The sequence below is a fragment of the Galeopterus variegatus genome, unplaced genomic scaffold, assembly GCF_000696425.1.
Source record: "Galeopterus variegatus unplaced genomic scaffold, G_variegatus-3.0.2 Scaffold978, whole genome shotgun sequence".
Taxonomy (NCBI): domain Eukaryota; kingdom Metazoa; phylum Chordata; class Mammalia; order Dermoptera; family Cynocephalidae; genus Galeopterus; species Galeopterus variegatus.
This window is the reverse complement of record NW_007727089.1, coordinates 167,238-190,316: the sequence shown is the minus strand read 5'-3', so window position 1 is coordinate 190,316 and position 23,079 is coordinate 167,238. Positions and strand designations below refer to the sequence as shown.

Sequence of the window (23,079 nt, the reverse complement as noted above, 5' to 3'; positions counted from 1 at the left end):
GGGACCGGCAATGGGATCGCAACCGTCGGTTCGGTGCTGCTCCCGCGCCTCGCTCAGCCAGTGAGCGGGAACCGGTCTGTATGTGGGATCCGAACCCTCGGGCGGGAGCGCCGCCGCGCTTCCCAAGCGGCACACTATCCAGTGCGCCACCGGGCCGGCCCGACACAGGGATAGTTTTGTAGATATGTAATACCTGTGGAACTTTAGTAGCAAATATGTTCACCTTTAGCAGCTATGAATTATCTTTCAACAGCATATTAAGTCTTTTCTGTGTGCACTGAGGGTATATAGAGTAGCTTTTTCACTTACCACAACATTCCTGTTTTCTTTCTAGTAACATCTGACTTTCATGTCCCACCTGTTGGATTTAGCATGCTTTTAGTGAAAAGTATGGGAAGAGTTCAGTTGACTTCCCCTGAAGACTGGAGTTTGTGGTTGTTGATGAACCTTGGCTATATTTGTTTTTCTTATTTGCAAAGTATGAGGGTATACACTAAAGAGAAATCCTGATGTTTTAAAAATTTTTTACAGGTCATTTTTGGATGAGTTAAAGGCATGTGTGACTTCTGACGATATTGAGGGCATTGTATGCCTCACGGCTGTGCTACATATTATTCTGGTCATTAATAAAGGTTGGTGACTCTTTCTGTCCCATCAGCTGGAATGTTGCTAGGAAGTTTGGGCACTTGGCTGCTGTGCTGGGCCGCCCTGCTTCCGAGCCTGTTGTGCACGGTGCTGCCTGCGTGGGCCTCCCCTCTGTAGCTGACCCTGGCCTGGTTTGCACCAGCTGGCTCGCTCTTCTGTAAAGCAGTTCCTGTCTGCCTTCCACCTTTCACTGCGGGACCCACATGAGTGTCTCTATCTGTGCCTCGGAATTGAATTTCTGTTGAATTGTCATGTATTGCCCATATTTAAAAACCTGAATTTATTTTTCTTAATGATGGACGTTTTGGTATTAATATTTAATCTATCTACTGTATCTTTTAAGCCTTAACCTTGCCTATTCTGAATATCCCAAGCAGTTGAAATAGTACTGGAAAAATAATTGGAGATACCTGTAAGATGCTTTCCTCACTGTAAAACAGTAATGTCCCTGCAGGGTGACTACCTTTAAGTTCCTGTACTGTTTGCTCAGTTCTGCTAATATTGGAATTACTTTCAAAGGTAATATATTGTAGACAGGGAGTGCTCCTGACAAAACAAGCTCTTTCCGTAAGCCCAAATGCATAGTATATCTACAGATTTATAACAATACTTTTTAAGTAGTTAGACCCAGCTTGGGCATCAGAAAAGTCTTCCCTAAGAGATTCCCCCCACATCGAGATCTGCAGAAGGAAGCTGGAGGCTGACAGGTGCCTCGCAATTAGTAGGTGCTTAAATATGCGTAATGTGTAGACGTAATGTGTAGGTGGGGAGGCCTCTGAAATGGGGTAGCTGTCGTTTCCTTCAGAGGCACGTGTAAGCCTCAGTCTGATGGTAGGCACAGAACACTTCCTGTAATGGCCTCATGGGGCAAGGTCCACTTGAACTCACCTTCAGAGCTGGCAAGTTGCTTTTGTAAATGTTTGTGTGATCTTTGCAGCATCCCTATGAAAGGGATGATTCTCACTGTTCAGGTCAGTAGGTGGGTTGACAGGAAGGGAAGGATGAGGGCTCCAGCTTATGGAAATGCACCCCACGTGTGTAGCAGAGGACGTTTGTTTTTCTGTGGCTATGCTCAAGTCTTTGCTTTGTCTTTTAATATAATCTTCCCACAGGTAAACACAAAAGTTCAAAGGTGAAGGAGGCTGCAGCCACCGTTCACAGGAAACTAAAGACTTTCATGGAAATCACCTTGGAAGAGGACAGCACAGAGAGGTAAAGTATGGGATACACTCCAGGTGTGATCATCTGGAGACTTCGATTCCTGGGCATGGTGGAAGTTCATTTTTCATTTCTGCCTCTTATAGCCGGGTAGTAGAAGATGGGACTGTGAGGATAAAATGTTCCTGTTGGCAAAACCCTTTGAGCTTATATTTAATTTACTTACTAATTCTGTCTTCAAAAACAGACCAAAACTGTCATTTACAAAATTTTGCTCTAGAAAAGTAAGGACATACAAACTTATTTTATACGGTTTTAAAACTAGACATTATGTATTTTTGGTGCTTTGCTACATTTTTGACATCATGGGCATTTCCTGAGAATAAATATCCAGTCCACAGCATCTCCATTGGGGGTGGGACAGTCCCTTCAGAGCCTCTGAAGAGACTGCCCACTATGAGTGGGTTCATTGGGCTGCTGTTTCAGTCAGGTGTTTTTGCTGCTATATATGGTTTTGGGCATGCTGTACATTTTTCTGTAGACTGTTATGAATTGTGTTTGACTTTTAGATCGGCCACAAAAACAATGTTTTCCTGCTGTTTTATGCGCTAAACAGGTTAAGTGTTACAGAGCTCTGAACTGGGTAATCCAACTTGTATGTGTGCCTGGGAAACAAACCAGTCTCCATAGCTGCTTCCTCTGAAGAAAGGCTTTCAAAATCCACATTGCTAATTTGTTAATAAATTTACAAAGTGTGGCTTTTTATAGACTAGATTCGTTCTTTAGGTACGAATTCACTTAATGCTCATTTTACTAGAAAATTAGGTTTACAAAGAAATTTGGGAATTAAGATATTATACTTAACTGAAGGATTACTGCATACATTTCTGTCACCTGTTATCCTAGTTTCAATCATTGTTGTCAGTGAAATGAGATCTTGTTTAACTGTGAGTTCCTCATAAAAATGTAGTAACAGAACTTAGTTTTTTTAAAACCTATTTCAGATTTTTTTTTTTTTTCCTTTTTGTCTTTTTTCGTGGCCGGCAACGGATCGCAACCCTCAGTGTCGCGCCCGTACCGGACCGGGACCAGCAACGGGATCGCAACCCTCGGTGTTGCTCCCGCACCTCGCTCAGCCAGTGAGCGGCCGGTCTGTATGTGGGATCCGAACCCTCGGCGGGAGCGCCGCCGCGCTTCCCAAGCAGCGCACTGTAGCAGTGCGCCACCGGGCCGGCCCCTTTTATTTATTTTTTATTTTTTGTCTTTTTTCGTGCCCGGCAACGGGTTGCAACCCTCAGTGTCGCACCCGTACCGGACCGGAACTGGCAACGGGATCACAACCCTCAGTGTTGCGCCTGCACCTCGCTCAGCCAGTGAGTGGGAACCGGTCTGTATGTGGGATCTGAACCCTCAGCGGGAGCGCCGCCGCACTCCCAAGCGGCGCACTGTAGCAGTGCGCCACCGGGCCGGCCCCACTAAACCTATTTCAGATTTTTAAAACGTTTGTTTATTAGTCTTTTCCCAGGCTTAGACAATCAGTACGTTTAGACAATACGAGTATATATACATATGTGCGTGTGATATTTTAATTTGAATACGTATCACAGGCAGATACCGGTCAGTAAGGTGTGTGGCTGACGTGGTGAGGATGTGTCAGTTGTGCTAAGCCCGGACGGCAGCTCCGTCTGTGTGCTGTCAGCAGTATGCTGATGGCCATGTAGCTTGTTCTGTGGGGCTCTTCCATCCCAGCCTTTGTGCTGTCCCCAGCATCCTTACCACAGCTGCCAGTCTCTTTTCCATCCCAGTAGAAAGAAGCTTCTCTGTTAAATTCACACACAGCCCCCGTCTGCATTCATAGGAAAAGGAAGAGAGACATGGGGACAGGTAGACTCGGTTCAGTTGTGTAACAATGAGATGGATTTTTCTTGCACAGATATAAAGTAATGTGGGAAGCATTTCCAGAGGAATTTAAGAAATGTTTAAGCAAGTTAGCTACTTGAAAGCTAGAACTCCTTTGGATATATAAGTGTAGGTATTTTAATGTTTGGGGAAAGACTGTAGAAAGTCCTTTTTACTCCTTATCCCATAGGCTTTTGTTGCTTTTGTAAATTATAAATAAGTATGATAATTGTAGAAAAAATTTAAACTACAAAAAAGTTTAAAGGATAAATGGGATAGATTGTATTAGTAGTTTTGCTAATGTTGAACAATGCTTGCATTGTTAGAATAACTTAATTTTGTTTTTTTTAAGACATTTTTTGGAAGGCAGTTTTAGGTTCATAGCAAAATTGAGAAGAAGGTTGAGAGATTTTTCTGTGTTCCCTCTGCCCCTACACACGCACAGCCTCCCCCACTGTTGCTGTCCCACACCACAGTGGTACATTTGTTACAACTGATGAACCTACATGGACAGATACATCCAAAGTCCCTAGTTGACATTAGGTTTCACACTTGGTGTTGGACATTCTGTGGGTTTGGATGACATGTAATATCATTCTGTGTGTAATGACATGTGTCCACCATTAGAGTATTATACAGAGTAGTTTCACTGCCCTAAAAATCCTCTATGCTCCGCCTGTTCATCTCCCCGCTCCTCTAACTCATGGTAACCACTAATCTTTTTGCTGTCTTCATAGCTTTGCCTTTTCCAACATGTCATATAGTTGGAATCACGTGGTATATAGCTTCTTCAGTTTGGCTTCTTTTACTAAATAATACACATTTAAGTTTCCTCCATGTTTTTTCATGACTTGATAGCTCAGTTCTTTTCAGTGCTGAATGATATCTGTTCACCTCCTGTACTAGTCAGGGTTCTTCAGAGAAAAGAACCTATAGGATTTATATATAGCTATATGAGAGGGGGCTCCTTATGAGAATTGTCTCATGCAATTGTGGAGGCTGAGAAATTGCAAGCTGGACATCCAGGGAAGCTAGTGGTGTATAATCCAGTCTGAGTCCAAAGGTCTGAGAACTAGGGAAGCTGATGGTGTAATTCTGAGTTCAAGGCCAAAAGTCTAAAAACCTGGGGGTCCACTGGTGCAAGTCCTGGAGTCCAAAGACCTGAGAAGCAAGAGTTCATCGTCCAAGGACAGGAGAAGATGGGCATCCCAGCTTCAAGATAGAGAGAGTGAAGTCACATTTCCTCTGTTTTTTTGTTCTATGTGGGCCCTCAACAGACTGGACAGTGCCCGTCCACATTGGGTGAGAGCATATTTTCCTTACTTGGTCCACCAGTTCAAATGCCAGTCTCTTCTGTAAACACCCTCACAGATATACCCAGTAATAACACTTTACCAGCTATCTGGGTATCCCTTAACCCAGTCAATTTGACACCAAAAATTAACCATCACACTTACTGAAAGATGTCCTGGTTGCTTTGATGTTCTGGCAGTTATGCATATGCAGGTTTTTGTGTGAACATGAGTTTTAAACTCCTTTGGGTAAATACCAAGGAACACAATTGCTGGATTCTATGGTAGGAGTATGTTTACTTTAGTAAGAAACCACCAAACTGTCTTCCAAAGCGGCTGTACCATTTTGCATGCCCACTAGGAGTGAGTGGGAGTTCCTGCTGCTGCACGTCCTCGCCAGCATTTGGTGCTGTCAGTGTTGCAGATTGTGGCTATTCTAACAGGTGTGCAGTTGTATCACCCTGTTGTTTTGATTGGCATTTCCCTGATGACATATGATGTGGAGCATCTTTTCTTATGCTTGTTTGCCATCTGTGTGTCTTCTTTGGTGAGGTGTCTGTTAAGATCTTTAGGGCCCCCCCCCCCTTTTTTTTCAATTTATTTTTTTGGTGGCTGGCTGATATGGGGATTCAAACCTGTGACCTTGGTGTTACAAAGCTGTGCTCTAACCAATCGAGTAACTGGCCAGCCCCCTACAGCCAATTTTTTAATCGGGTTGTTTGTTTTCTTACAGTTGAGTTTTAAGAGTTCTTTGTATATTTTGAATAACAGTCCTTCATCAGATATGTGTTTGGCAAATATTTCCTCCCAGTCTGTGGCTTGTCTCTTTGTTCTAAGATCTTTAGGCCCCCCCCCCTTTTTTTTCAATTTATTTTTTTGGTGGCTGGCTGATATGGGGATTCAAACCTGTGACCTTGGTGTTACAAAGCTGTGCTCTAACCAATCGAGTAACTGGCCAGCCCCCTACAGCCAATTTTTTAATCGGGTTGTTTGTTTTCTTACAGTTGAGTTTTAAGAGTTCTTTGTATATTTTGAATAACAGTCCTTCATCAGATATGTGTTTGGCAAATATTTCCTCCCAGTCTGTGGCTTGTCTCTTTGTTCTCTTGACATTGGCTTTTGCAGAGCAGAAATTTTTAATTTTAATGAAGTCCAGCTTATTAGTTATTTCTTTCATTGGTCATGCCTTTGGTGTCTCATCTAAAAAGTTATCCTCAAACCCAAGGTCATCTAGATTTTATCCTATGTTATCTTCTACAAGTTTTATAGTTTTGCATTTTACATTTAGGTGTGTGATCCATTTTGAGTTAATTTTTGTGAAGGGTGTAAGGTCTGTGTCTATACTCATTTTTTTGCACGTGGATGCCCAGTTGTTCCAGCACCGTTTGTTGAAAAGATGATCTTTTATCCATTGTTTAACTTTTGCTCCCTTGTCAGACATCAGTTGTCTACATTTATGTGGGCCTGTTTCTGGGCTCTCTGTTCTGTTCCGTGGATCTATTTGTCTGTTTCACCAGTACCACACTGTCTTGATTTCTGCAGCTTTATAGAAAGTCTTAAAGTCAGGGACTGTCAGTCCTCCAACTTTGTTTTTCTTCTTCAATATCATGTTGATTATTCTGGAATCTTTGCCTCTCCATGTAAACATTAGAGCCACTTTGTCGATATCCACAAGATAACTTGCTGGGGTTTTGATTGAGATTGCATTGAATCTACAGGTTAAGTTGGGAAGAACTGACACCTTGAGAGTATCCAGTCCTCCTGTCTGTGGCCATGGAATGTCTCTCCATTTGTCCGGTTCTTTATTTGATGTCTTTCATCGGTTTTATAGTTTACTGTCATATAGATCTTGTACATATTTTGTTAGATTTGTGCCTAGTTATTTTGCTTTTTGGGGTGCTAATGTAAATGCTAATGTGTTTTTAATTTCAAATTCCATTTGTTTGTTGCTAGTATATAAGATAATGATTGACTTGTACATTAACCTTGTATCCTGCAACCTTACTATAATTGCTTGTTCTGGGAAGGTTTTTTTTTTTTTTGTCAGTCCTTTTGGATTTCTACAGAGACATGTCATCTGCAAAAAAAGCCAATGTTATTTCTTCCTTTCCAATCAGTATACTTTTTCTTTTTCTTGTCTTGTGGTAGCCAAGACTTCCAGTACGATTTTCAGTAGGAATGGTGAGATGGACTGTCCTTGCCACATGCTGATCCTAGTGGAAAGCTTTTTGAGTGTCTCACAATTAAGTATGGTGTTAGCTGTAGGTTTTTTTTTTTTTCCTTTTTGTCTTTTTTCGTGACCGGCAACGGATCGCAACCCTCAGTGTTGCGCCCGTACCGGACCGGGACCGGCAACGGGATCGCAACCCTCGGTGTTGCGCCCGCACCTCGTTCAGCCAGTGAGCGGCTGGTCTGTATGTGGGATCTGAACCCTCGGCGGGAGCGCCGCCACGCTCCCAAGCAGTGCACTGTAGCAGTGCGCCGCCGGGCCGGCCCAGCTGTAGGTTTTTTGTAGGTATTGTTTATCATATGGAGGAAGTTCCCCTCTATTTTTAGTTTATTGAGAGTTTTTATCATAAATGAGTGTCAGATTTTGCCAAATGCTTTTTCCGCATCTATTAATATGATCATGTGATTTGTCTTCTTTAGCTTGTTGATGTGATGGATCACATTAATTGATTTTCAAGTCTTGAGCCAGCCTGGCCTACTTGGGATAAGTCTTACATAGTTGTAGGTGTATAATTCTTTTTCTTCATTGTTGGATGCAATTTGGTAATATTTTGTTGAGGGATTTTGCATCTATGTCCATGAGACATATTGGTTTGTAGTCTTTGTTTCTTGTGATGTATTTGTGTGGTTTTGGTGTGAGGGTAAAGCTGGTCTCATAGAATGAGTTAGGAAATATTCCCTCAGCTTCTATTTTTGGAAAGAGTTGTAGAGAATTGTATAATTTCTTCCTTAAACATGTGGTAGAATGTACCAGTGAGCCCATCTGGGCCTGGTGCTTTACGTTTTGAAAGGTTATTAATTATTGATTCAATTTTTTAAAATAAATGTAGGCTCTTGAGATTGTCTATTTCTTCCTGAGTTTTGGCAGCTTATGTCTTTTAGAAACTGGTCCATCGTGTCATCTAGGTTATGAAGTATGTGGGCATAGAGTTGTTCATAGCATTCCTTGGTTATCCTTTTCACGTCCACATGATCTCTAGTGATGTCTTCGCTTTCATTTCCGATATTAGTAATTTATTATATATATATATATTTTTTTTAAAAAGATGACCGGTAAGGGGACCTTAACCCTTGACTTGGTGTTGTCAGCACCACGCTCTCCAAGTGAGCTAACTGGCCATCCCCTATATAGGATACGAACCCGTGGCCTTGGTGTTATCAGCACCGCACTCTCCCGAGTGAGCCATGGGCCAGCCTTTGATGTTAGTAATTTTTATCCTCTCTCTCTCTTTTTATTTTTAGTTAGTCTAGGATTATCAATTTTATTGATATTTTCAAAGAACTTTCTTTTGGCTTCATTAATTTTTCTCTATTGATTCTCTGTTTTCAACTGCATTGATTTCTGCTCTAATGTTTATTATTTCTTTCCTTCTGCTTATTTTGGATTTAATGTCCTCTTTTTCTCTTTTCCTGAGGTAGAAGTTTATAAGATCTCTTCTTTTTTAATGCATGTGTCCAATGCTGTGAAGTTTCCTCTATGCACTGCTGTCACTTCATCCCACAGACTTTTGATGAGTGTGCAGTCACTTTCGTTTACTTCAAAATACTTTAAAATTTCTCTTGTAACTTCTACTTTGACTCATGTATCATTTAGAAGTGTGTTATTTAATCTGCAGGTATTTGGGGGTTTTCCAGCTATTTTTCTGTTACTGATTTCTAGTTTAGTTCCATTGTGGTCTGAGAGCAGTAATTGTAAGATTTCTGTTCTTTTAAATTTAAGGGGTGTTTTATGTCCCATCATGTGGTCCATCTTGGAGAATGTTCCACGTGAGCTTAATAAGAATGTGTGTTCTGGGCTGGCCAGTTAGCTCAGTTGGTTAGAGCAGAGCCTTTTAACACCAAGGTCATGGGTTGAGACCCTACACCAGACAGCTAGAGGGGGAAAAAAGAATGTGTGTTCTGCTGTTGTTGGATGATGTAGTCTGTAGGTGTCCTCTGTGTCTGGTCAGCTCAAGGTGTTGGTGAGCTCGGCTGCGTCTTCACTCATTTTCTGCTGCTGGCTCTGTCCCTTCCCTGATAGAGGCGGTGAGGTCCCACTGTGATAGGCTCCTTTGTTTCTTCTGCACTTCTGCCCGTTTTGGCCTTACATAGTTTGACACTCCTTTGTTAGACACAGATACATTAAGGGTTGTCAAATTTCTCCTTAAAAACATAAAATTGACCTCTTTATTATTATGTAGTGCCTCTCTTTATCCCTCATAACGTTCTTGCTGTGAATTCTGCTCCATCTGAGATTAATATAACTACTCCTGCTTTGTTTTGATTAGTGCTAGCATGTAGTATTGTGTTGTCTACTGATGTTCTGTTCAGAGGAAGCAAATTTTCTTTGTTTCTCCATCCATTTACTTTTAATCTATATGTGTCTTTATATTTAGAATGAGTTTCTGGTAGGCAGCATATAGTATGGGCTTGGTTTTTGATCCTCTTTGACAATCTGTCTTGTAATTGGTACATTTAGACCTTTGACGTTCAAAGTGATTATCGATATAGTTGGATTAATATCTAACATATTTCTTACTGTTTTCTGTCTGTTGCTCTTGTTCTTTGTTCCCATTTTTGTCTTCCACTCTTCTTCTGCCTTTTATGATTTTAATTGAGCTTTTTATATGATTCCATTTTCCCTTAGCATATCAGGTATACTTTTTCTTTTTTTTTTAACCTTTTCAGTGGTTGTCCTAGGACTTGCAATATACCTTCACAATCAATCCAAGCCCACTTTCAGTTGACACTATACCACTTCACAGGTAGTGTGACTACTTATTTAACAAAATGATCCTAATCCTTCCCTGCTGTTCTTTGTATCATTGCTGTCATTTATTTATGTAAGCATGCACAAGCGTATATAGATATAAGTCCACACACATACACACACACACAGTCACACATCATAGACGTAAGTGCACATAATCAAATACATGTTTACTATTCTTATTTTGAACACTGTTATCTATTAGGTCAATGAAAAATGAGAGTTTTTGTTTACCTTCACTTACTCTTTCCTTCACGCTCTTCCTTTCTTTATATAGATCCAAGTTTCTGACCTATATCGCTTTCTTTCTCTCTGAAAAACTTATTTTCATGTTTCTTGCAAGGCAGGTCTGCTGGCAACAAATTTTCTACTTTTTGGTTTGTCCGAGAGTCTTTATTTCTCCCTCACTTCTGAAGGTAATTTTTCTGGGTACAGATTTCTAGGTTGGTGGGCTTTTTTCTCTCAGCACTTTAAATATTTCCCTGCACTCTCTTCTTGCTTGTCTGGTATCTGAGAAGTTGGATGCAATTCTTATCTTTCTTTCTCCATGCGTACGGTGTTTTTTCTTCTGACTGCTTTCCGTGTTTTTCTTTATCTTTGGCTTTCTGTGGTTTGAATATGGCATGCCAACGGGTAGTGTTTTGGGCATTTGTGCTGCTCGATGTTCTCTGAGCTTCCTGGATCTTTGGTTTGATGACTGATGTCAGTTTGGTGGAATTTCTTGTCATTGTTGTCTCAGACATCTCTCCTGTTCCTCTCTCTGTTCTCCTTCTGATACTCCTTCCTGTGTATGTTACACCTTTTGTAGTTGTCCAAAGTCCTTGCATTCTTTGTTCTGTTTTTTTTGTTTGTTTGTTTTCAGTCTTTGTTCTCTTTGCTTTTCACTTTTGGAGGTTTCTGTTGAGATGTCCTCGAGCTCAGAGATTCTTTCCTCAGCTGTGTCCAGTCTACCGATGAGCCTGTCAAAGGCATTTTTCATTTCTGTTAGTGTTTTTGACCTCTTACTTTTCAGATCTTTCTTAGAGTTTCCATCTCTGCTTCTGCTGCCCATCTGTTCTTGCATGTTATCTACTTTATATCTATTAAATTCCTTAGCATGTTAATTAGAGTTGTTTTACATTCATGGTCTGATACTTCCAGCAACCATGTCTGGTTCTGATGCTTGCTCTGTCTCTTCAAATTGTTTTTTGCCTTTTAGTATGCCTTGTAATTTTTACTTGATAGCCAGAGATTATGTATGGGTAGAAGGAACTGAGGTAAATAGGCCTTTAGTAATGTGGTGGTGAGGTGTGGGGCAGGGGCATCGTGTTGTTGTCCTGTGGTCAGGTGTTCTGGAGTCCTGTGGTCAGTTGTTCTGGAGTACTGTTGTCAGGTGTTATGCAGTCCTTTGGTCAGGTGTTTTGTGGTCCCGCAAATGGGACTTCTGTAGTCCTTCGGTCATGTGTTCTGTAGTCCTGTAGTCAGGTGTTCTGTTGTCCAGTGGTCAGTTGTAGAGTCCTGTGGTCGTGTGTTCTCTAGTCCTGCGGTCTGGTGTTCTAGAGTCCTGCAGTTGGGTGTTCTGTAATTCTGTGGTTGAGTGTTCTGTAGTCCTGTGGTCACTTGTTCTGTAGTACTTTGGTCAGGTGTTCTGTAGTCCTGTGGTTGGGTTTTCTGTAGTCCTACAGTCGGGTATTCTGTAGTTTTGAGGTTGGGTGTTCTATAGTCCTGTGGTCAGGTATTCTGTAGTCCTGCAAACAGGTGTTGTATAGTCCTGTGGTCGGGTGTCCTGTATTCCTGTGGTTGGGTGCTTGCAGTCCTGTGGTCTAGTGTTCTATAGTCCTGCAGTGTGGTCTTCTGTAGTCCTGTGGTTGGGTGTTATAGAGTCCTGCAGTCAGGTGTTCTGTAGTCCTGTAGTCAGGTATAGTAGAGTCCTGCAGACAGGTATTATAGAGTCTTGTGGTCAGGTGTTCCGTCATTCTGTGGTTGGATATTCTGTAGTCCTGTGGTCAGGTGTTCTGTAGTCCTGTTGTCAGGCCTGTTTTGAAATGGTTCCTCTTCCCCTCCCCTAGCCAGAATGCTGAGGGGACTTTTCTGATATTTAATGTAAGAACCTGGTTGAGCTCCTGAAGATAAATCCCTCATAAGAGTGGGATCCCCCATGACTGGTCCCCCTGCAGTTTTTATCTTAGTCTTGTCCATGCCGAGTCTCTAGTGAAGCTCTTCCTTCCTTCTCTGGCCCTGGTTCCACAAAGGTTTCTCCTCCGGTATGTTGTGGTTCTCTATTCATCTGTCGTTTCTCCAGTGTAGGGTTGGGGATTTGCTTTGTGACCTCACTTCTCTTATGGGTCCAGGAAGAATTGTTAAGTTTTCAGTTTGTTTAGCTATGTACTGTCCTGAAGATGCAGGGGAAGAGAACCATTCACTCCTTGTTAGAACTGCCTTCACTTCCACTGTCACATGGTTCCAGTTAAATACATGAATTGTGTTAGTTCCAGGAGGGGGAAAAGACCAAGGAATTTAATACTTACACTATGGTAAAAAAAAAAAAAAAAAAAGAACATTGGCAGAGTTTAAACATGGGGGGTGTAAAATGTTGTTTCTACAATTCTGTGTCATCCTGTCTACGAAGCTGATTCACAGATGGAACAAAGAATTATTCCCTTTAAGGAGGAAAAGTCTTGTAAAATAAATTGGTAGGGACTGCGAAATATTGGCTTCTTTCTTAAATATGCAAGAAGCGAACTGTGGAGAAACCAGTGTCTAAAAGAAAATCAATCTGAAAAACAGATGAAACAAAAAAATCAGTCTAATGGAAGATAAACACTGAAGATTTAAGACTGTGTTTTTAAGTATTATTGATTTGATGTTGGACTAGAGACATTAAGGCCAGTCAACATCTTTAAGACTCTGGGAACTCCTAGCTCCAATTTATATTTTAGGCAACGGGGCATTAATTTGGAAGTGGACATTTTCTTAGTGACTTATCTAGTTCTATCTCCAGCGGGTGAGTATTTTGTGGACTGGTCTGTTGGGTGCTGAATAAAAATGATGTCTCCTTGTGCTTTAGTGCCTCACCCAGGGTAGCACTCTGTGAATTGTTTTCTCAGGATGCACACGTGCATTTGCCAGTTCACTGGTGCAGTGAAATGTCAAGGACGTTGTGTTTACTATTTTCATAAATGGTGTGAAGATGGCAGTAGATCTTTTTTTTTTTTTTTTTTTTTTCCTTTTTGTCTTTTTTTTCGTGTCCGGCAACGGATCGCAACCCTCAGTGTCGCGCCCGTACCGGACCGGGACCGGCAACGGGATTGCAACCCTCGGTGTTGCCCCCGCTCCTCGCTCAGCCAGTGAGCGGCCGGTCTGCATGTGGGATCTGAACCCTCGGCGGGAGCGCCGCCGCACTTCCCAAGCGGCGCACTGTAGCAGTGCGACACCGGGCCGGCCCATGGCAGTAGATTTTTAACGTGAGGTTACACAAGTATAAGCCTTTCTTAAGGCTGTGCTACCTCATGAATTTTTCCACTGAGTAAATGAACTATAATTATTCGCCAGTAGTAACTATGCTCACATGCAGGCACCTTTAGTAGTGTGAGAATGCATCACCAACATTCGGCCTTGTGATGAGACTCCCTGAAAAAGTGGCCTCTCTTGTTTCAAGTGTTGATAAATGAATATCAGCTCACCTTATTGTCCTTTATGAATTTGGGGCTGGATGCTTTTTATAGCTTATTTAGCACCATGTTTCTGTCATCAATACCCAATGGAATTTGGTGTGGATAATTAGAAACTATTCATAAATAAAACCACTCTTTAATAAATACATACATTGTCTTTTCATCTTATTGTTTTTCTCAGAAAATTGGTTTTGTCTGCCTTTCTTGTGGTTGTGGTTACGCTGGACGCTTCCCAGCACATGGTCATAGCGTGGCATGGACGGTGGGGAAGCTGAGTCCTCCTGTCTGGCTCATGTGTGGACTTGAGAGCTGGGTGGACCCTCACACCATCTGGCTCAAATGTCTTGTGACACCTGTGGAGAATCCTGGCCCCAGGAGTGTTTTTGTCTAAGGTTTTGCCACTGTCCCTTCCAGCTCTAAAACTGCATGTTTTCATTTTGTCCTTTAATAGTTCTTATTTGCCTGGTTTAGACAGTGTCTTCAACCCTCTCAGGTAGTAGAAGAGTGAATGAATTTGAAGTGGAGCAGAACATCTCGTTTGTGTTGGAGCAGTCAGGAGACACATGGCCCAGTGTGTCCAGACGGCCCTGGCCGGCTGCGTGGTCTTGGGCAGGGGCTTGCGCGGGGGCTTTGCCCCGCACCTGTTTGAGGAGAACGATCAAGTGTCAGCCTTGTTGCTTGTCTAGACTCGGGTCAGCGTGAGCAGCTGATTGCTTACTATCTGGTAAATAAGTACTTTTGCCAAAAAAAAAAAACCTAACATTTTTCTCTTAAATATTTTTAAAGTCAGGCTCACTTAAGGAGACACATATTATTGACTTATTAAGAGTTAATTTTAGCTTCTGGAGGGTTGGCCGCTTCATGTGCCCTGGTTCCCTCTGCCTCAACTCCAGACACTGAGCCAGGCAGTTGCTGGACTGGTGGGTCGGTGGGGCCTGGGGTATGGACAGAGCACTGTCCCCCTGGGGGCATTGGGTCCAGCAGAGGGCCGGTGAGTTGTCCCTCGTGAGGGTCCTGGCCTCTCCAGCTCCTTGAGAGCTGACCTAGGGGGTGATGTCCTTTCTGTCACTGAGGGTGGGAGAGCAGAAAGAGCTGTGGGGCATCTGGAACCTCCTGGTGTTATTCTGGGGCCAGGCATGCTGCCTGACGCTGTGTGGTGGGCTCTGCACACCTGTACCCTCACTCCCACCTCTGTGTCTGGTTGAGGAGTCTAGTTTGGCACAGACAGAATAACCACACACAGGGAGGCCCAGCAGCTCGAGAGGGGCAGTGAGAGTGTGTTAAAGCCGTGGCGGCTAGGCCACCAGGCAGTACAGGAGTCCAAAAGTGTCAGCTGTAGCCCCGCAAGGATGGTCTAGAACAGCAGTGTCTCACCCAAGAAGACAGAGAATAACACCTGCAGCCTAGGAATCTTACATCTAGCTGAGATACCATCTGGGGTGAAAGATAGACGTCGGTGTCTAGGAGTTCAGAGATGAGCTGACCCACATACCCTCCCGAGGCAAACATGGGTTACAACTGTCAAGGAGTTACTGGATAACAGAAAAGGGAGAATGGTGAGCCATGCACTCTGTAAGTATATGTGTTTAAGTCTAAAAGAAGAGCGAAGTGCTCCCTGTGTTGTGTGAGAGCTGTCCAGTAATGATTCTGGGGGTAAAACAGACACACCCGCTGCAAAGTGCATGAGAATCACCTCTGTGAAGAAAAGCGCAAAGGGACCTCAGCCAAGGCCTGGGGCTGAATGTGGGGGAAGGTGAGAAAGAGGGATGTTGCCTGGGGGTAGGGGTGCAAGTGAGGGGGTGGGAGAGGGAGGTTTTTCTCAAGGTCTGAGGTTATTAGAGGTACTGGTGACTGTCAGAGCAGTAGACCATCTTGGTGGATAAGATAGTTTTCATTTATCGTGTTTTCCTGTCTGCTAGAGAAGAAAGCTCAGGACTGTGTGCTGGAAAGGAAGAGCGATGGATCTTATTAGTGGTTTAGATCCTCATAAATAAGAGTAATTTTCAGTAAAAGAGTTCACCAGTGTGCCACACTGCCGAGGGCTCACGTCTGTGTGCCATGGGTCACATGCAACGTTGCCTGCTAGGGGGCTGACTCCACTTATGGAAGAGAAGCAACTAGCGAAACAGCTTGTTTCAACTGTGTTAAGCGTATCTGGTCGCAAACCATTTTTAGATTGTAGTTTTGAAAATGTACATTTGGTTAATTTGTTCACTTTTTTTCTGTGGCTAAGTCTTTCTTTGTATTTCAGATTTCTCTATGAATCATCAATGCGAACTTTGGGAGAACTTTTGAATTCATAACCGAGGCAACATCTTCAGATGTGAAAATAGGGAAAAAGGACTCACAGAAAGTGAAATGCATGTGTTTTTTCCTAGTGTTTTTAATGTTAATAACCTATATGATAGGGAAGGGGTGGGACTTATGGGGAGGTGTGAGTAGAGAACTCAGAAGTTCTTAAATTTTTGCCCAGTGCCTGCATAAATAATATATTTAATGTAAAGGACTCTAGGTATCAATGGTGCAAAGAAAAATAAGACAGTTTTCTAGCAAACCTGGTTGTTTTAAAAATGACTTTTTATATGTAAAATATTGCTTGCAAACTATGAGTAATAAAGCAATGACAACATCTATTTGTATACTTTATTTAAAAATCCCATCAGGGACAAGGGCTGATTTCATGGGTGGAGGCCACCCTTTCAAACCTGCCCTTTTAGCAGGAGAGTGCAGAGAGAGAGGCGCCTTTGTGCTCCAGCAGCACATGGCACAGCAGTCCTGGAGCAGCCTCCTGTTCGGAAGTGAATGTGGGGAGCCAGGGCTGTGCATATGGAAACACAGAAGTCAAGTTGTTCAGCCTGGAGGAGCTGACGTCCTTGTGTGCCGCCCACCCTTTGGGTACTAGGTGGTCTCAGAGACCCCTGGGCATAGCCCTGTTAGCCAAACGTGCCGTGGTAGGCCACCTTAGAGCAGATTAGAAATTAGTGCTGCTTCAGTTTTGTGCTCATTGTGTCTGTCCTCAGCCCCTGAGCAAAAAAGTGAAGAAGTGCCCGTGTCTCATTGCCTGTATTTCTCCAGGAAGGGACAAGAAACAGACTGCTTGCTGTAGCTATGAGCATTTAGGGTAAGGGTTGCCAAGGGAAATCTGAGAAACAGGAGATGGTGGTTGCACCTTAATGCAGCTAATTTTTTTTTTTTTTTCCCTTTTTGTCTTTTTCGTGACCGGCTACGGATCGCAACCCTCAGTGTCGCGCCCGTACCGGACCGGGACCGGCAACGGGATCGCAACCCTCGGTGTTGCGCCCGCACCTCGCTCAGCCAGTGAGCGGCCAGTCTGTATGTGGGATCCGAACCCTCGGCGGGAGTGCCGCCGCACTCTCAAGCGGCGCACTGTAGCAGTGCGCCACCGGGCCGGCCCAATGCAGCTAATTTTGAACATACAACTTTTAAACATCTTTACTAACGAAATCACATTTTATTTTGGTGAATGACATTGATACTGGCAGTACAGTTCTATTAATATTGATAAAGTCATTTGTTGGGAAGGATTTGTGCTAATTAGAGACTGGCAGTTAACTGAATATGTGAGGGAGAGGTTGGTGGTTCCCACCCATTGTTCAGGCTCCCTTTTTTCCACAAAAACATGAGTGCCATCTCTGATTTTGTAACTGGGTACACACCCATCCTGAGTAAAGACCACATTCGCTAGCCTTGCTTGCACTTAGGTGTGGCCATATGTCCAAGTGCTCCTAACAAGATGGTAGTGAAAGTCTCATGGGGCACCTTAAAACATAAGTTGTGTATCTTCACCTTTCCAGCATTCTGCCTGGGATAGGGTTGTGACTGCGGGAGCTCTTGCTGCTGTGTTGGACTGTGAGGATGGCATGGTATTGGGCTACATTCATAGCCTACATTGTTTCAGCCCCTCATATCTTTGGGAGAACTAGAGAACCAGGCTTGGAACTGAGTCTTGAACCTAACTTCTCAGCTAGTTTGAGGATGAATCCCCTGCGATTGCCACTGAGCACTTGACATTTTAATCAGCACTTCCACCCCAGAACTCACCTGTAGTGTTCCCACTTCCAACATCAGTGTCACTTCTACACCAGGCTACCAGGGAGAGACTGAGAGCTACCCTTCCCTTTTGCGACAGTAAGTCTTCAAAGACTATTTGGCAGAACCCAGGTTGCGTGGCTGGGAAAGCAAATATCCACCATTTTAAACATTCAAACATTTCCTGCAATGAAGACGTTCCTCACCATTCACCACGACTCAAAGTGGGAAGATCCCAGAACAAAAAAATTATCAGATGCTGGGTAGCCAGAGGAAATAGGGATAATTGTAATTTAAATCATTCCAATTGTCTTGATTAGGGGTTCTCAAACTCTGGTATGCATCAGAATGACCTGCAGGTTGTTAGAGCGGTTGCCACTCAGCATAATGATGTCGAGGTTCATCCGTGTGTTTCTCCATTCACCTGTGGATGGTTTGGCTGTTACAGCCAATAAACTTGCTGAGAACATTCATATGTACAGGTTTTTGGGGGGCATGTTTCACTGGTCAGTTCCTTGAAGTGGAATTACTGGGTAATATGTTAAGTGTACGTTTAACTTTTTTTTTTTTTTCTTTTTTTTTTTTTAAAAAGATGACCGGTAAGGGGATCTTAACCCTCAACTTGGTGTTGTCAGCACCACGCTCAGCTAGTGAGCGAACCGGCCATCCCTATATGGGATCCGAACCCGGGGCCTTGGTGTTATCAGCACCGCACTCTACCGAGTGAGCCACAGGCCGGCCCGCGTTTAACTTAACACACTCAAACTTTTATTTTCCACAGTGGTTGTAACATTTTGTATTTCCATCAGTTTCTTCACATCCTCCCCCCAAACAGTTGTTTTCAGTTGTATCTATTCTGTTGGTTGTGTTGTGGTGACTCGTGGCATTGATTGGCACTGCCCTGAGGACTAATGCTGCACACTTCACGCTGTGTCTCTGTTGGTGAAACATCAGCTCAGCCCTCTCACCTGCTTTTTATTGTATTCTTGCGTTGTCTTGAGTTGTATGGCTTCTTTATACACTGTGGATACAAGTTCTCTGTACTTTATAGTTTGAGTTTTCTGTGTCCTATAAAAAAGTTCATGTAAAGAAAACATGTTTTATTTTTTGACTTATTTAAAAAGACACATTTTATTTTGGCTTGCATATTTACTAATGAGAGTCCTACTGTTATTTTTACCCTGGTGTCTTTGACTGCTTTTATCTCTTTTAGAATAAAGATTCGGCTTTTACATTTTGGTTTGTGACCCACTTTGAATTGATTTTTGTGTGTGGCATGAGGTAAGCATTGATTTTTCACTCTTACCATTATGCTCTCTGGTAGTCCCTGCACCACTGGGACACTGTTTTTATTAATGAAGCTCAGGACACATCTCTGGCCCTACCCCTTCATCTAGACCAGTGGATCTCAACCAGGACTGGATTTGCCCCATCTCAGCAGTGTCACAGTTGTCCCTGTGGTGGGGTTCCTGATGGGCTCCTAATGGGCAAACCTCCCTACATTGCACAGGACAGCCCCGACAACAAGGAAGTATCCAGCCCAAATTTTAGAGGTGTGATGTTGAGAAACCCTACTGTATACGTTTTAGGATTCTAGCTCTTATGATTAGGGCCGTGATCCATTTTAAATTAGTTTTCAATATGAATTTTTAAAAGCATAGTAACCTCCACACTCGTGCACACTGTGGAGCTGACTTTGTTTCCCTTATCGTTCACCTTTAGTAATCAACTGAGATTCTGTCCAAAGCAGACATCCTGTCTCTCCTGATAAGTTTACCTATATAATAAACCCCAGCCCTCAGTTGATTAGGGAGGCAGTTGGGACTTTACCCTGTCTCCCAGTAGGTGTCTTCCAAAATAAAGAGCCTTTCCTTTCAGTTCTGTCTCGTGGGTGTGATTGGCGATCCTATAGTGACAAGCACTTGGACCCACATGGGTCAGGGATTCTCCTGGTGAAGGAGATTCCCACAGGACTTGTTCGTTGCCAAATTTTTGGCACCCAGCGTGGGGCTGAGAACTGCTCACAGCTCTGGTGGCCTCTGGGGAACAGAAATTCCACCTTGTCCAAGTAGCTGCTCAGCCCTTTTTAGGTGGAAGACATGACCAGGATGTCCCCAGCTGCTTGTGCTTGGAAGACTAAAACTCTCCCAAAAGGGAAAGTGTTGGATTTTCTGGTCCAGACAGGTGAGTCCTGTAAGTGCTCCCACTTGGGCTGCTGTATATAGTATTTGGAGAACCCCATTTGCAGTATTTTGTCCATAGTGTTATAAGGACTCCCCAAAGGTTCATTTGACAGGCCTATTTGTAAATGTGCCATTTGTTGTGAATAGTGCTTTGGTGATGGTGCCGTTTGTTGTGAATAGTGCTTTGGTGATGGTTCTGTTTGTGAATCGTGCTTTGGTGATGGTTCTGTTTGTTGTGTGTCCCGACCCGCAGGATATTCAATGCAGACCCTGGAGAGGGGAGTGGGAATTGGATGGGACAAGAGACACGAGAAATGGAGACAAGACAGTATTCTGATCAAGTCTCGTTTATTAGCCAGAAGGTCACAGCTTATATAGCCAGCTGGAGGGAATCAGCAGATAAGGAAGTGAGCAGCAGATGCTTTACTGAGAAAACTGCAGGGTGGGTTGTTCCAGTAAACGGAAAATTCCCCTGTTATCTATGGCAAGTTGCAAAGTCTCCCACACCCATAGTACACACGAGGGGGAGGGATGGAAGATAACAGCAAACAAGGCTCTGAGGCCTCGAGGCAATAGCTGGGCTCTATGGCTCCGGACAGTTGTGAATCGTGCTTTGGTGATGGTTCTGTTTGTTGTGACTAGTGCTTTGGCGATGGTGCCATTTGTTGTGAATAGTGCTTTGGTAAGTGTGTTGTTTGTGCAAGTTGATTTCGGAAATCAACCATCTATCCCAGTCATTAGTCCTGAAAGATGTATGTTGCAAAATTGGGCTAAGTTATGAGCCCATGAAAAAGAAGAGTATGATTTTCTTTTGTAATGTGTGGCCACAATATACATTGAGAGATCAGAGGTGGCCTATAAATGGAAATTTAAATTATAGTACAGTTCTGCAATTGGATCTGTTTTGTCATCAGCAGGGTAAATGGAGATTATATATATGTCCAGTCTTTCATGTTGTTGTGTCAAAGTGAAACAGATCAGGAAAGTTGTAAATTGGTGATGCAAAGGTCAGAAAAGTTCTGAAATAAAAAGAAACTGATTTTGCTTCCACAGCCAGATCCTTTAGATGAATGGCCCTTGCCCCCACCTCTGATGGAGCAAGTGGCTGAGAGAGGGTCTACCCTGCCATCCGTCCCTATCACCTCCTCAGCTCTTCATCCTTTACCTGTCCAGGCTTATTTGCCTTATCCAGTTCCTGGGCCCATTCTCAGCCTGGCCCCCACCTTGATTCCAGTGCTGACTGGGGACCCACAAAAAACAGGTACACAACCACCAACTAGTGAGCCTGGGACTGCCACCCCGACTCAACCCCCACTTTATGTATTAAAGGACCTGGAGTTTCAACTGACTTTATGCCCATCTCCACATCTACTCAAAGGGGAGGAATCGGGCCTGGCTGAGGAAAATGGTCTCCCCGTCTCTCATCCCTGAAAGAGTGCTCAGTTTGGCTGGGGACCCTCTTCCACAGTGGGGCTATACCCTTAAGACAATGTCCATAGGCAAATTAAATGAAGATGGGCAACCAGCCAGAGTAGATGTGGGTATACAGTTCTTTTACTACCTCTGACCTTTGTAATTGGAAACATAAGAATTGCACTTATCGGGAGGACCCTACTGAAATGACTGAGCTCTTTGAGTCTTTTTACCACCCACCACCCTACTTGGGCAGACATGCATAATCTTCTCACTGTTTTATTGACCTTGGAGGAACACTGATTAGTACTGGAGAAAGCCAGGGAAGAAGACTACATGCCGAGGATCCCAAAGACCTCATAAGAGCCAGCACCAAGGAAGTTGTCTCCGATTGCAATCCTGAATGGGACCCCAGCAGTGGTGATGAGAGTAGGATCCAACATTTTTGGACATGCATACTGGCACGATTGCAGAAATGGGTACCCAATACCAAAAGTCTGAACAAAGTGCATGAATTAAGGCAGGGACCTAATGAAAATCTATCTGCCCTTCTGGAATGGATTCTGGGGGCTTACTGTAAATACACAGATGTGGACCCAAATAATCCAGAAAATACCTGGTTGGTTAGTATGAACTTTATTGGACAAAGTTCACCCAATAGCCAACAAAAACTGCAACAATTGGAAGGGGCCTTAACTCTGCCAGTGTCCCACCTAGTGAAAGTAGCCTATAAGGTTTTTCTCAGTTGGGATCAGTTAAAGGGAAGGATAAGAGACAGGACCGACTCATAACAGTGGCGCTACCTCAAAATGAGAAAACGGGAAGAGGCCCATAAAAGATTAAGCCCCTCAAATAGGGGCCTTCATCTAACTCCCCCTTAAGACTCAGTGTGCCTGTTATAAGGTAGGCCACTGGTGTAAAGATTTCCCAAAGTAAAAAAGGAAAAACAAAAGCGAAAACGTGTGCCAGAGGGCCGGCTAAGATGGAAGAGAAACTGAATGACAGGGACCAGAGGTTCTTCTAAACGCAGGAGAAAAACTACCTGCAATATCCCTCTCCCACCAAGAACCTCAGACAACTTTAGAGGTGATAGGAAAAATGGCTCATTTTCTTACTGACTCTGGGGCCACCTATTCTGTTCTTAATTTAAAGTTAGCTAAGTTGACCTAAAAGCTATGTCAGTATCAGGGGTATCCAGAAAGCCAGCTCAGTGCCATTTCTTATAGCTCCTGGAATGCAAGATTGGCTCAAATATATTGACCTATACGTTTTTGTATATGCCTGAATGCCCAATTCCTTTAGTGGGATGAGATTTATTAACCAAACTCTAAGCACAAATTACCTTTGGGAAAAGTCAGCTTCACATCCATTTTCCAAAAGAGCAAGCATGGACTTTACAAGCTACCTTGGCTTCTGAAACTAAGCTGGACCTAGTAATCGTAGAGGCTATAAAGGACCGAGTAGACCCTCAAGCATGAGCCCGTGGGACCCCCAGGAAAGTAGACATCATCCTGGTGGTAATAAAAACTAAGGCTGGGCATGAGAAACCAAGAATTAGACCGTTGAAACTGTCTACAAGCCCCTGAAACTACAAGCCCAACTGGGCATTTGGCCATTGGTCACTAAATTTTTGCAACTTAGTCTGCTGAGACCTTGTCAGTCCGCTTATAACACTCCTGTGCTCCTGGTATTAATATGAGGAGCCCAAGAATACTGCTCTGTTCAGGACTTGAGGGCTACCAGTCAGATAACAGAAGATATCTATCCGGTGGTAGCCAACTGCATTAGTCTCTTTTGTGTTGCAATAA

General features: G+C 43.4%; 1 protein-coding gene across 1 annotated transcript in view; it reads left to right on the top strand.

Annotated features, from left to right (window-relative positions):
- Positions 1-16,256, top strand: part of NCAPG2 (non-SMC condensin II complex, subunit G2) — a 61,015-nt gene extending 44,759 nt beyond the window's left edge. The window contains exons 27-29 of the mRNA XM_008573970.1: positions 532-632; positions 1,758-1,857; positions 15,877-16,256. Of these exons, the coding sequence (XP_008572192.1) occupies positions 532-632; positions 1,758-1,857; positions 15,877-15,928 (253 nt within the window). The 3' untranslated portion in view covers positions 15,929-16,256. The remainder of the gene's footprint in view (positions 1-531; positions 633-1,757; positions 1,858-15,876) is intronic.
- Positions 16,257-23,079: the final 6,823 nt, after the last annotated feature.